General features: G+C 40.5%; 1 protein-coding gene across 1 annotated transcript in view; it reads right to left on the bottom strand.

Moving 5' to 3' along the window:
- The window catches only part of slc16a10 (solute carrier family 16 member 10), a 42,839-nt gene that overhangs the window by 7,002 nt on the left and 22,750 nt on the right, over window positions 1-13,087 (bottom strand). The window contains exons 3-5 of the mRNA XM_030721372.1: window positions 10,836-11,259; window positions 4,445-4,588; window positions 3,751-3,979 (exon numbers count right to left, since the gene is read on the bottom strand). Coding sequence (XP_030577232.1) covers window positions 3,751-3,979; window positions 4,445-4,588; window positions 10,836-11,259 — 797 coding nt within the window. The remainder of the gene's footprint in view (window positions 1-3,750; window positions 3,980-4,444; window positions 4,589-10,835; window positions 11,260-13,087) is intronic.

Genomic DNA, 13,087 nt, shown 5'->3' with positions numbered 1-13,087 from the left:
AACGCTGTGTGTCAGGCAGGAATTTGGACCCCAAAGCAGGACTGGCAGAACAGAACTTAACTGGAACACTCAGGTTTATTTCCTGGTCTGCTCAGGACACAAACTAAATGTGTATTGTGCTGGTTGTGTGCCAAGAAAACATAAACTCAGGAATCACTAGGAAATAAGGAATACAGATAACACAAAGCAGGCAGGAGGCCACTGACAACAAATGACGCAACAAAGAACTGAAGAACACAGAGACAATGTATATATACACAAGAGGTAACGAGGGGAGAGTGGAAACAGACAAGGGAAGGGAAGTAAAACTGAACACAAAGCACACGGAACAAGAGACTGGCAAAGTAAAACAGGAAGTGTGTAAACAGGGAAACAGAAACGTAGACTTGACCACTGAAACAGAAGTAGAAACTCCGAACTGAAACACTAAAGAAACATTCAAAACTTCATAACCTACAATAACCTCAGAATCTAAATCATAAAAACTAACATGACTGAAGGAATTTAACAACAACAACCTCAACCTCAACCTCAAAAAACACAAAACACTGGGCAAAGGGTCTGGAACCATGACACTCATGTCAGCTTATTGTGTCACTAAACTTACCATGGTAAAACCATGGTAAAACCATGGTTACTGCATAAAAACCATAGTTAACCACAGTGGATTTTCGTAAGGGTAGTGTTGTATTGGTCTACTCAAACTTTGTGTAGAGTGATGCTGAAAAGCTAATTCATGCATTTATTACTTCTAGGCTGGACTATTGTATTTCATTATTATCAGGCTGTCCTAAAAGCTCCCTGAAAAGCCTTCAGCTGATCCAAAATGCTGCAGCTAGAGTACTGACAGGGACTAGAAAGAGAGAGCAGATTTCTCCCACACTGGCTTCTCTTCATTGGCTCCCTGTTAGATCCAGAATTGAATTTAAAATTCTTCTCCTCATATACAAGGTTTTGAGTAATCAGGCCTCATCTTATCTTAAAGACCTTATAGTATCATATTATCCTAACAGAGCAACCTCAGACTGCAGGCTTACTTAAGAGTTCCTAGAGTTTCTAAAAGTAGAACGGGAGGCAGAGCTTCCAGCTATCAGGCCCTTCTCCTGTGGAACCTGAGACTAATACCCTCTCTGATTTTACAACTGGACTGTAAACTTCCTTTCTTCATGAAGTTTATACCCAGAGCTTGATCAGATGAGCCTAGGCACGCCACTCTTTTTTCACTCCCCATGTTGCATGTCATTAACTTTTGTCTGCTGGATATTGCCGATTTCCTGCATAACTTAGTTCTTTCAGTTTCTTTATGCATGTAAATATTCTTAATGAGGATGAAGCTGCTTAAGCAACACTTAGCCTGTGACCTTTGGGGAGAGGCAGCCCAACAAGTTCAGTGAACGGACACACACACACACACACACACACACACACACACACACACACACACACACACACACACACACACACACACACACACACACACACACACACAGTGTCTCATTCTAATCAAAATGAATTCCTTGTCTTCCAGGCAGCACTTTCCACATGAAGCTCACATGGTTTAATGCACATGCTCATATTGTTGTAAACCTATGAACCTCTGACTTTGCATTCCAGTATTGAAAATGTTTTGCCTTTTTCCAGATCCACGGCATATGTAAACAGCTTTGGCTAGAAACAGCTTTTAGTATACACTCACTGATTAGCCAACATTAAAATCACCTGCCTAATATTGTGTAGATTCCCTGTCATGATGCCAAAACAGCTCAGACCTATAGGGGCATAAACATCAGGCATCAGTGACTGATACATCTGCAGCAGATCCTTTATCCTTGTACGAGGTGGTGCCTTCATGGATGGGACTTGTTCTTCCAGCATATCCTACACATGCTTGTTCTGATTAAGATCTGGGAAATTTGAAGACTGTGAACTATTTGCCATGTTCCTAATTATTCCAGCCCATTTTAATAGTGTGGCAGGGGGCATTATGCTCCTAAAGGGGCTGCTGATATCAGGGAATGCTACTGCCATGAAGGGATGTTTTTGGTCTCCAGCAATGTTAAGGTGGGCTGTGCTTGTCAAAGTAACACTCACATGAATGTTTCCAGCAGAACACTGGCTGACAAATCCCACTTCCTCTGTTGACTTGCCCTTTTTCTGATAATGCACACTGCTGCCATCTCTTTCCTGTGTTCTGTAGATAAGTGCGCTCAGGCACTCATGTGATGTTAAAGAAAGCATGATTCATTAGACCAAGCCAGCTTCTTCCACTGCTCCATGATCCAGTTCTGACACTCACTGTAAACTTGTGGACAGGGATCTGTAGTGGGAACTCTGACCGGTCTTGCAGCTACAATCTCATACACAGCAAGCTGTGATGCACTGTGTTCTGACATCTTTCTATCAAAGAATAACAGCATTAAGGCTTTAACCAATTTGTGGGGCATTAGCTTCTTGTACAAGATGGGCCAGCAGGTATATCAAAATCACACAGCACAATATGATCACATGATTAGGCTAAGCCAATCAGGCACGAGAAAGAGGTTGCATCTCATTAGCATATATTGTTAGCAGCCTGAAATCCTCCATGCTGTTTACTCTCCACATCACGTAAATACAGCCAAAGTGTTGTGACATCATTTCTGGTACATGCCATCGTTCAGAAGGATGACAACGATGAGCATAAACCAGACTTAACAAATCTTATCCTTAACAAGTACCAGTGTAAGAAGTTACTTTACCTGTGTGTTGCTTTAATGTTGTGGCTAACGGCTTATTTGTGTTACTAATTTCCACTCTGAAAATTCAGGATCAAAAATACTGTCGGCCACCAGTGATACCACTGAGCTTCCTGGCAGCAGAACCTTTAGCTGGCTCAAATCCCCCAGAAGTACAAGTTCTAGAGCAGATAATTACCAGGTTTCTGTGGATCCTAATGGGGCTGCACATGAGCCCCAGTGGCTTTATTCATCATATCAATTCAAAAGCAAATGGCTAAGTAAGAACCAGGAATAAGAAATGCTAAAATCATAATAAAAATAAACCACTGAGAATACTGTCACTTTCTGTGATTGGCATAATTATAAGAACTAACTCGTGCACGATTTTTAGTAGATGCATCTGTGGTAGCAATCTGAAAATCCTAGGTTATCAAGTTAACGTGTTCACAGAGTTGAAAGTTGAGTGGGTGACGGCAGTACCCAATCAGCCTTTTTAGGCTGAGCAGTAAAAACGTGCCATGATTAACACTAAAATGGGCAAAACACCCAGGAATATCTGAGTGAAATCTGTGGATCGTTACTAAAGGCTTAATGAGAATGCTCAATGAATACTTCTGGCTGACATCATTTTCAGTATAATTATTAAAAAATGACCCCTTCTATACCCATGATAAACAGTACGTTAATAAAGTAGGTTTATCATAGATTGTTGCACCAACAGATAACAAACTGCTCCAGCTGTAGATCTTTGGACTTGCTTGAAATTATTAAGGATCTTTACAAAAAATTATGGAAAGACTGATCTTACTGGAAAAAATGACAAAATTGATAACCACATTACTAAAATATATGACTAAAAGTAAAAACAAGTGGGGGAAGAAAATCTGCTAAATTTTTAAACCTAGTTAAGACCTGGTAAAAAGACTCCAAACTGACTAAACTGCCATATTATTATATCATCATTATAATGTGAGCACACGTTTTATATTCAGGGGCTGACGGAGCACGTTCACAAACTTTATTCCTGCTTTACCTGCAATAGGGGGCCCCACAGTCATGGGCACGGACATCAGGCCCAGCAGGAAGCCAATGGCCTGGGACACATCTTTGGCTCCAACCAGCTCAAAGGCGATAGGCGCCATGATGCAGATGAAGCAGCCGTCAAACAGTCCCATCAGCAGGCACACAGCGATAAGCCCACCGAACACATGGCACACAGGGATCATCATGGACATGAGGCCGATGACAACGAAGGAAGCCACCTAGTAGGCAGATTTTTTTCTTGTCAGCTTTGTGGTTTCATGCTCTCTATGTATTCATATTGGATGAAAAATCACCAAGAAAACCCTAAGTTTGCTTTTGTTTTAATCATGCTCACACATTTCCTTTTCTGAAATAGTTACACATGTTAATGTTAAAATCTTTATCCCTAATTTTGGTCACCCTCTTAAAATAATGGCCTAAGTCATTTTTTTTTTAGAAGAGACAAAAAAACTGAACCAAAAATTGAAAATATGATGATTTAAGCAAAACTAGCAATTTTGTTAAATAATAACTTATTTAAGAGGATGTTGAGACCTTTAACCGCCATAAAGTTAAATGTCTCATGATGGTATGATCCTCACACCATCACTAAAATGCTGTTTCAGAGAATTTTTAGTGGTTAGAGCTTCTGTATTCAGAAAATGTAAATTTGCTCAGATAACTGCTGAGACCCACATACTCACTTGCAGGAACACTTTGTTGACTCCACTAATGTAATCTGCCACTATGCCGAAGATCAGTCGGCCGATGCAGGACGTTATGCCGATGCACATGAGCAGAACTTCTTTATTGGTGTCTTTTCCAAAACGCTCCTCCACGTGTTTCATCTGTGGACAGGAAATGAAAGATGAGCGCAGCAGTTTACTGCAGTCACATGATGGACAGTACATTTGAAGGCTTTTCGTGTTTTAAACACGACAGTTTTTTTCACACAATCTGCTATTTAGCCAAGAAAACAGAATTCTTTACCTCATTGATTGCATTTCTTTTCAGAAACTTCACAGCACAAACTGCGTAAGTGCAGCCACACAATGCTCTTTGCTTAGTCATTGTAGGTTTGTGTGTGAGTTGCATAAAGATGCTTGCTTGAGATCTGACCTCACGGGACACTTTATTAGGTACATCTTTCTGGTACTGGGTTATACCTAATGTACCATTTTTGCATTAGAACTACTTTAGTTCTTCATGGCATAGATTCAACAAGGTGATGGAGAGATTTTGGTTCATGCTGACATGATAGCATCGGATTTGTTGGCTCCACATCCATGATGCAAATCTCTCTCATCATATCCCAAAGGTGATCTATTAGATTGAGAGCAGGTGCCTATGGAGGCCATTTGAGTAAAGTGAACTCAATGTCAAGTTCAAGACCAAGTTTAAGTTTCAGACCATTCTCTGTAAACCCTGGAGATTGTGGGAAAATGGAAAAATCCCAGTAGGCCAGCAGTTTCTGAAATACTCAAACCAGCCGTCTGCCACCAACAACTACGCCACATTTAAAATCACTTGAATCGCAGTTCTTTCTCATTCTGATGCTTGTTTTGAACTTCAGCCGGTCATCTTGACCATGTCTACATGCTTAAATGCACTGGGTTGCTGCCATGTGATTGGCTGCTTAGTGATTTGCTTTAATGAGCAGATGAACAGGTGTGCATTGTGTCTGAATACTTCCATTAGGTTGGTGTAGCTTTGAGTCCAAAATGAGTGTGGCTGCTTGGTCCCCTTTAGAATAGCTTGGAATTCTACTTCATGATTTAATGTCATGGTTATTGTCAATCCCAGTATACCCAGATACCTCCTCTTCAAACTAATGGGAATGTTGAGTTAGTCACCAAAAGCAGACTCTAACTTTAAAAAGCTTTGAGGTAGAACTACTGCTTAAAATATTTCCTTTTGTATACTCGGTACAAAAAAGGGTTATTTTAAAGTTGATTGTCTATTCATTTGTTATCATCATTTTGACTCTTGATGTCTTTAGTATAATTTTCCATAAAATCTAATAAACAGAATGATTTAAAAAAAAAAGAGGTTATTTTAAATTTCTGACTAAACATTTTTTTGGAGACCAAAAACAGCAGGGGGCTCATTACTGAACCTTGTGGGACACCTTCATCAGCCACCTAAAATAATCTGAAACAACAATTTAAACTATAAAGTTATGAGAAAATGACCATTTGAAAAACTTTATGCAGAACATGTAGAACTGCCATTAAAACAAAGGAATGCTAAATAAAAGTCTGTAAAGCTTGAACGGATTGTTTATGAGTTTAGCAGTTTCTTTTTAATTAAAGTTTGTTAGCAGTATATTGCTCTCCTTTAGAGGCATACAGCTGTGAAAAGTGGAGAGAGTTCACTTATCTTTTTGTACTGAGGATGTGATACTTAAGCTGCAATGTTTTACTCAGCATTCTGCATACGTTTGCAGAAATCGGGAGTTTCAAGGGTTTGGCAAAACTGAGGTCAAAGGAAAAAATGTCCACTTTTACCGACACAATTATGCCTCCCCTTTCTTTATACTGCCATTTTTCAAGCAAGAGCTTGTTGTTGTTATCATGTCATCAGCGCCTTTTATCCAGCTTGTCCATATTTAATTTGCTCATTTGTCTTTCACTGTTGCTGCCAGAGAATGCTATTTTCCAGTTTACACTGTCCAGATGTTGGTTTTCCAGATTAGCTGTTGCCATGTCCCTCCTACTCCAAAGCACCAATCTGTGAGGACCTAAGAGAGAAACAAGGGCCTGCTGTGTTTCTACCTCCAGGCAGTGTGCAGCAGTCCTCAAAAGGCCTGACTGTCTGCTGATCTATAGACCCATCATTACCCCCTCTGCCAGGCATACGTCCATCTGTAAAGACCTCTGGAAGACTTACAGTCTTTGTCAATATACAACACCATGCTCTGTGTTTAGGAGGGTGTTCTTGTGTCCAAGAAGCAATGCTACAAACATGTGTGTGTGTGCGTGTGTGTGCATCAGGAGATTATCTTATGATACACACACTCAGTTGAAGCCCACCGGGGGGGAGTTAGATGTATTTTGAACTTTCCCACCTGGAATTCTGCTTCACATGATAAACATGCTGCTCCATCACATTATCAGGCAGAAAGCAATGAACAGTTCATAATCAATGATATCTCTCTCTCTCTCTCTCAGGTCATAAATAAATGGTTCCTCATTTGTTATACTGTGGTGGAATACCCCATGCTGATGGTGTAAGTAGGGTTCGGTCAGGAACAGCAGACCAAGAGGATCATGTAGCAAATATGTAAGATAATATGGGAGCGCCTGCGTTATGACCTAGCGAGGAACGCATACGTACACGCCAAAACAGCTCCTACTCACTACCATGATGTGATACCAGCTAACCATCACAGACAGTCCCTTTGCTGTGATGCTTAAAAAATGATCCCTTGGTCATAGCTACACATTTGGTAAACGATCCTGGATTTTTCAGACAAACACACAAGGAAATTCCCTCTCTGGCTCATTCCCACATATCCGGTCAGGTTACGGTATGTATTCAAAGCTTCCTGCTCCGATTCAGATAAATAAGTGGAAAGAAAAACAAAGCGCTTCACCTCTTACTTCAGTAACATTAGCTGGTCAAATAAATCCCCACGCTGAAAACGGGAATTTGCCCCCCGTGTCCGAACAACCCTGAAACCGACTAAATCTAAATATGACACTAACAAATACCACCTCACTAATTTTTAAAAAGCATAATGTACCACTACTCAAAGATCCCACTAAATTAGCTATGTGTGCCTTTACTGCATCTCTCAATAACAATCGCTGACTTTTGTTTTGTTTTTTTTGTTGTTGTTTTGACAAATACATGTGTAACTGATAACATTACTGATTGGTCCATTCCATTTAAGAGTAACAACTACAGAGTCATCACTGAAGTTATCAGTAACACCTTATGTGACTAGCCCAAATCACTGCTGTGAAAAAGGAATGTGTAGTTGGCAGGTTTAATATGGCATGCTAGGTAACAAGCCAGAGCACTTTATGCCAAAAAACAGTTCAGTTTCAGGGAGAATTTCCCCCTTTAGAGCCCCACTGAGCCCTACCCTCCCTCAGATGTGGAATGATCATTAAACATCCAGGCCTCTTCCAGCTCACACACCGCAGCCCTGCAGGTGCTCCTCATTAAAAACAATGAAACAAGCTCATTTTAAAACTAGAGGGAGCTTTCTGAAGAAAGGCACTGCTCTGAATGCTGCTTACAGCATTCTGTGATTCAGTCATGTTGATTCAGCAAAGGGAGGACACGGGTTATCTGTCTTGATGATAAGATCAAACTTTCTAATGTGCCGTCCTTCAGCAAATTGCATAATTTTCCACATTCACATTCCTTTTCCACTTTGCACTTGGCAATGCACGAGCACACTTTTTATCAAGTCATTTGCAGAGCAAACAGGAGGGCAGCGTCTTCCTCCAAATCAGCAACATGTAGAAACTTGGACTTTACTCTTTAAGCGCCTGATAGGTAAGTAAGAGGAAAAACAGCACAAGGAAACACACAACATAAAATTTTTTTTTTTTTTTAAAGTATGGACCGGGCAGGACTTGAACAATATTGCTGTATGATGTATGTGTTTTCTGCCTTCCTTTTTCAATACTGTCTCACAAGACTTTGGGGCTTTAAGCGTGGATTGGGGGGAAGATGGCTGCTGGAGCTTTAAGGCCACGGGTGGCGCTGAGGCTACAGCCGGATCCCTGTGGTATCCCAGTCTGAGTAGCAGACATGAGACGTGTTGGGAAAACACAGGCAGGGATCCACACGACACTCTGATCTCCCTCCAATAACAAAGTCACCATATCCAAATAAACAGTCGCCTCCTGAATCCATCCAGTACATCCAGGCTCTCCTCTCTGCAGCCCTCCCAAGACGATTTCTCCAAACTCAGTTTCCTATCTTATAGCTGAAATAAAAAACTATTTAGGGAAAGTAACACCTGTTTACGGAACTGCAGATTACACCCGGCCCACACAGATAAAGAAGACAACACATGCTGCCGCAGAGGAACCGGGCAGCTGCTTCAAAGAGGTTTGAATTTTGTGTTTCAGCGAACAGTTTTGGTTTTGGTTCTAACACTGTAAAAATATTCTACATGGAAACATTTAAAGAGCCAGGCTACTCAAACTACAAATCAGCTGATATCGGACTGATTTTATTAAATCATGTTTTTTTTAATATTCCTGTCGCTGAGATTCTTGTCTCCTAGCCAGTGCTATGGAGGTTAGCTGAATTACGTTTGTGCTGCTCAAAGCACTGAAAAAAGTGTCATTGTATTAAAACAGAGGTGAATTGCTCTTTTAGTAGATAACTATACATAAAACTAGCCCCAAATCAACCAGCAGTGGTTAGGCAAACAGGTTAATATGACACACAGAGGTCTTTATTAGATTAAATGTCAATTTATAGTTCAGTGAGGACCACAATGTCGTTGCGTGCAAATCAATCAGCAAATGACCATTCTTTATTATTTATTTTGGCCTTATGTGCATTTTAATTGCATACAAACTCTCCAGGCTTTGGTAATTACGTCACACTGATGGACCTGTGGCTCTGCAGGCAGTGCAGGTCATTCACTGATAAGGTTCAGTGGTTCGATCCCAGTAGGCAGGATAAAGAACACAAAAAAACATTAATGTATCACTGCTGTGTGATAGAGAACGTTCTGTATATATCAAAATAAAAGGGCTATATGAACATGTATGTGATTGTGGTTTGTAGTGCAAATCGCTAGATAAATGCAGTCTGTTTAACCTTACGTAATAACAATGTAATAAACTTCTTGTGATCAATATTTGTGAGGCAAACATACATGAAACAAGTAACTCTACTGTGATTCAAAAACATAAAAACAGGGGTTCTGAGTAACAGTTATCCATTGTGCAACTGAGCTCTATTTTGGTAAATAGTTTGGGGTACCGCGCACACTAAGCCGTTTAGCTTGTGTTTAGGTGTTTTGTCCTAGGGATGAACCAGTTTTTGTGTGATGGTGATACTAGGTCTGAAGTGCACTGGGATGTTGCGCTCTGAGAAGGTTTCTCCAACAAACCTTCCACATAAAGGACAACAATGTTGCGTCTGTTGTTCAGTCTCCCTGATTAATGTGTGAGGTTCTTTTTCATGCCTCTCCAGTTTGGATAACCACATGTTTAAGTGCGCTCGTATTGTGTGTGTGCATTCCTTTCCTTTCCCCTCTGCTTTGGAAGAAACGTTCCCTGTCTGGTGTGTAAGGCCATGATAACCACAAGTCCAAAAAGAAGACCTGGATGACTGAGAACCTACACAGACACAGCAGATATGACACTGGTATGTATGGAGGAACTTTGGGAATGGTCTCTAATTAAGTGTTTTCTTTCTCATTTTGCATCCTGTATCCTGGTAGAGCAGGTCGTCTGCTAATCGAAAGGTTGGCGGTTTGATCCCTGGCTGCTCCAGTCTGGATGCCAAAGTATCCTTGGGCAAGATACTGAACCCCAAGCTGCTCTCTGATGTGTTCATTAGAGTGCGAATGTTGGGCATAGAAAAAAGTGCTTGTATGAATGAGTGACTGAGGCATGCTGTATAAAGCACTGTGAGCGCTCACATAGAGCAGAAAAGCATTATTTAAGAACCATTTATTGTCCTCCATTAAATAAAATTAAAAATTTATGACAGTTGCCGTGGAGAGCCAACTTTCTGTACTCCATGTTCCTGAACACCAATAAACTAAGAGACAGAAACAGTGAATGTCTGGAAAATTCTGGCTGTGGTTTCACTTCCCTTCTTCTCACCTTTCAGTTATGTTATTCACATTGCTGGTATGTTTGATAACTGTATTGTTGATGCTAGCTAATCTCTCACCCTTATTCTTGACCAATTACACCAAAAATCAGACCCAAAACTTAGGAGTAGGATAGATGCAAAGTCACACCTGGAATCTATCTGTCAAATCGATCTTTGCCTCATAGGAAGGGAGCACATGGCCTGGCCCATAAACAGTAAAAACGAATGTCAGCATAACCAAATATCATTAACAGTGCAGATGAATGAATTGATCAGTACAAAACAAAAACTTACCAGATGAACATAAGGCACAAAGTAGCCATAGAGCGCAGCGGGGATGCCGAAGGCCCAGATGCGATATCCCCATGACTTCCAGATATTGACGTTGAAAACCTGTTTTAAGCGCGAGCTGCCTGTTTGGGAGTCTTTGGGTTTGACCGGCAGCAGTGGCTTGTAAGTCCAGCCAGCCAGCATCAGCACAAACATGAGGATGCAGAGGACACGCATCGTGTTGTAGAGGCCCACTCTTTCCAGCAAGCCTGACAGCAGAAAGGGCATAATGATAGTGAAGACGCTGCTGCCGGCGGTTACAATACCGTTTACCAGACCCAGGCGCTTCTTAAAGTAGTGGCCAAGGATGACCAGGCTCGGCTGGTAGGCAAAAGAGCAGCCGCAGGAGAACACAATGCCGTAGGTGAAATACAAGGGGCCCAGGGACCTAAGAGGAAATAAATAACATAAATGTGTATGTTTAATTCAGAGCTGACATAAATTCATCCACAAGATACTTTCCAGAAAAGAGTCAGCTAAAGGTCTGCTTTAGCTCTTAGTGGCAGTAGCTGTCAGGTAAGACATCGAACCTCTTTAAAGGTCAAAGAAAGCCTTGTTTATATAATGCTCATTGTGCAGTGATTCTTGATTCAGAGAAGCTCTATCAACTAGACAACCCCTTATGCAGCTATTTGAGGCTGGCTCGAAAAGCTAATCAGTCCCCATAGACTCCTATGTTAAAATTTCCACAGCATTAAAAAGCATCAGCATCATCAGCGTAACTCAAGGAGCTCATCGCGGGTCACTTTTTTAGTGTCGTTTTAGTGAACATTGTTTAAGACTTTGATTAGAATTTTTTTTCTTTACTAAGCTTCTCTCCAATGAATCTGATGGTTCTGATAGCAGCTTGATCATGCCCTTTCTTTCTGGATGTTGTTACCGATGGCTGAAGGTGATTATGACGAGGATATCTGCTGTTTACCTAATGATTGTATTCCCTCAAACCAACATCCAGCTGATTCCACTGATTCTGCCTTAAAATGTATAACTGCATTCTGTTTTGATTTACATTTTACTCAGAGTCCCAACATTTTAGGAACTGGATTTGTACACAGTGTTTCCAAATGAGTTTCAAAGTCCTTTTTAGTTTAAATAAATATCTAAGTGCCAACTTGCCAACAGTAAAATCACGTAGTAAGTTTGCACCTTGTACTGCCCGCTGAAGGACTCGGCTCCCTGACCACAGATTCTGTCATTTGATAGGCTGTAATTCAGCTCTTTTATTGCTTATTCAAACTGATAAAGTGTGTGCGATGCACTTGATACTTTACTTGAACCAGATATTTTTGTGAGACTGTTTCTTCACACGTAGACTCCCAACTGAAACCCTTGAAGTAAACATACACTTTTTAGTTCTATATGTGCTATTATCAATTTATGACTACTTTATTGTATAACATAAAGTATTAACATGTGCTGTACATGTGTATAGACAGCTAGTCCAGTCCATAGGGAATTTTTTTAGTCTAACAATATATTGCTATGGTATGCTATGTAATGAGGCATTCATTAAGTTTTATAGACATCAGTCAGCACATGGAGTTTGCCCACTCTGACTATGTGACATGTTCAAGTTTCTATTCTGCTGAGCACAGGAAGTTGGCTGGTTGTAATAGACTGGAACAAGGTCATGTGACAACGTGAAACGCACTAAAACAGCCAATAAAGGGGTTCTGCAGCTTTTATGGTGACAGCTTTTCTGAAAGTCGTGACTTTGGGCAAACATTATCAGAAGGCTTGACAGTCTTAGAAACATTAACAGTGCTTGCAATTCTGTAATAGATACTATTATGTGGACTGAACTGAACCGAAGCTGGTGATCTCAGCAGTGATCTCATTCTTACTAATTGGTGACTTTGTGATCAAGAATTAGCAACTTTGCAAACAGCTGCAGAGAATCTTTGGCTCTCTCTCAGTCTCTGTCAGGCTGTCCATTTATTCATATGATATAATTGTTATAATAATTCCAGTTATTATTTTTAAAATCTCAACTTTTTCATGCTTCTTACTTAGAGCAGCCATAATCACGCCTCATTTCACCTGTTGAAAACGTAACTAATTCGATCTCTTGACTATGTTTGTGATATTGGTGCTTTTTGGAGCAATTTTGGAAACATTAACAAATAATATTGTGTGCTGTGAGATACAACCCATTCAAGAAGTTTGTGCTTGAGTTTAGATGAGTTAATGTCTGGTGCTTTATTAGTCTGTTACCT

The sequence above is a fragment of the Archocentrus centrarchus genome, chromosome 24, assembly GCF_007364275.1.
Source record: "Archocentrus centrarchus isolate MPI-CPG fArcCen1 chromosome 24, fArcCen1, whole genome shotgun sequence".
In the NCBI taxonomy this organism is placed as follows: Eukaryota; Metazoa; Chordata; class Actinopteri; order Cichliformes; family Cichlidae; genus Archocentrus; species Archocentrus centrarchus.
Note: the sequence above shows the minus strand (reverse complement) of the source record. Positions and strands in the feature narration are given on the sequence as shown.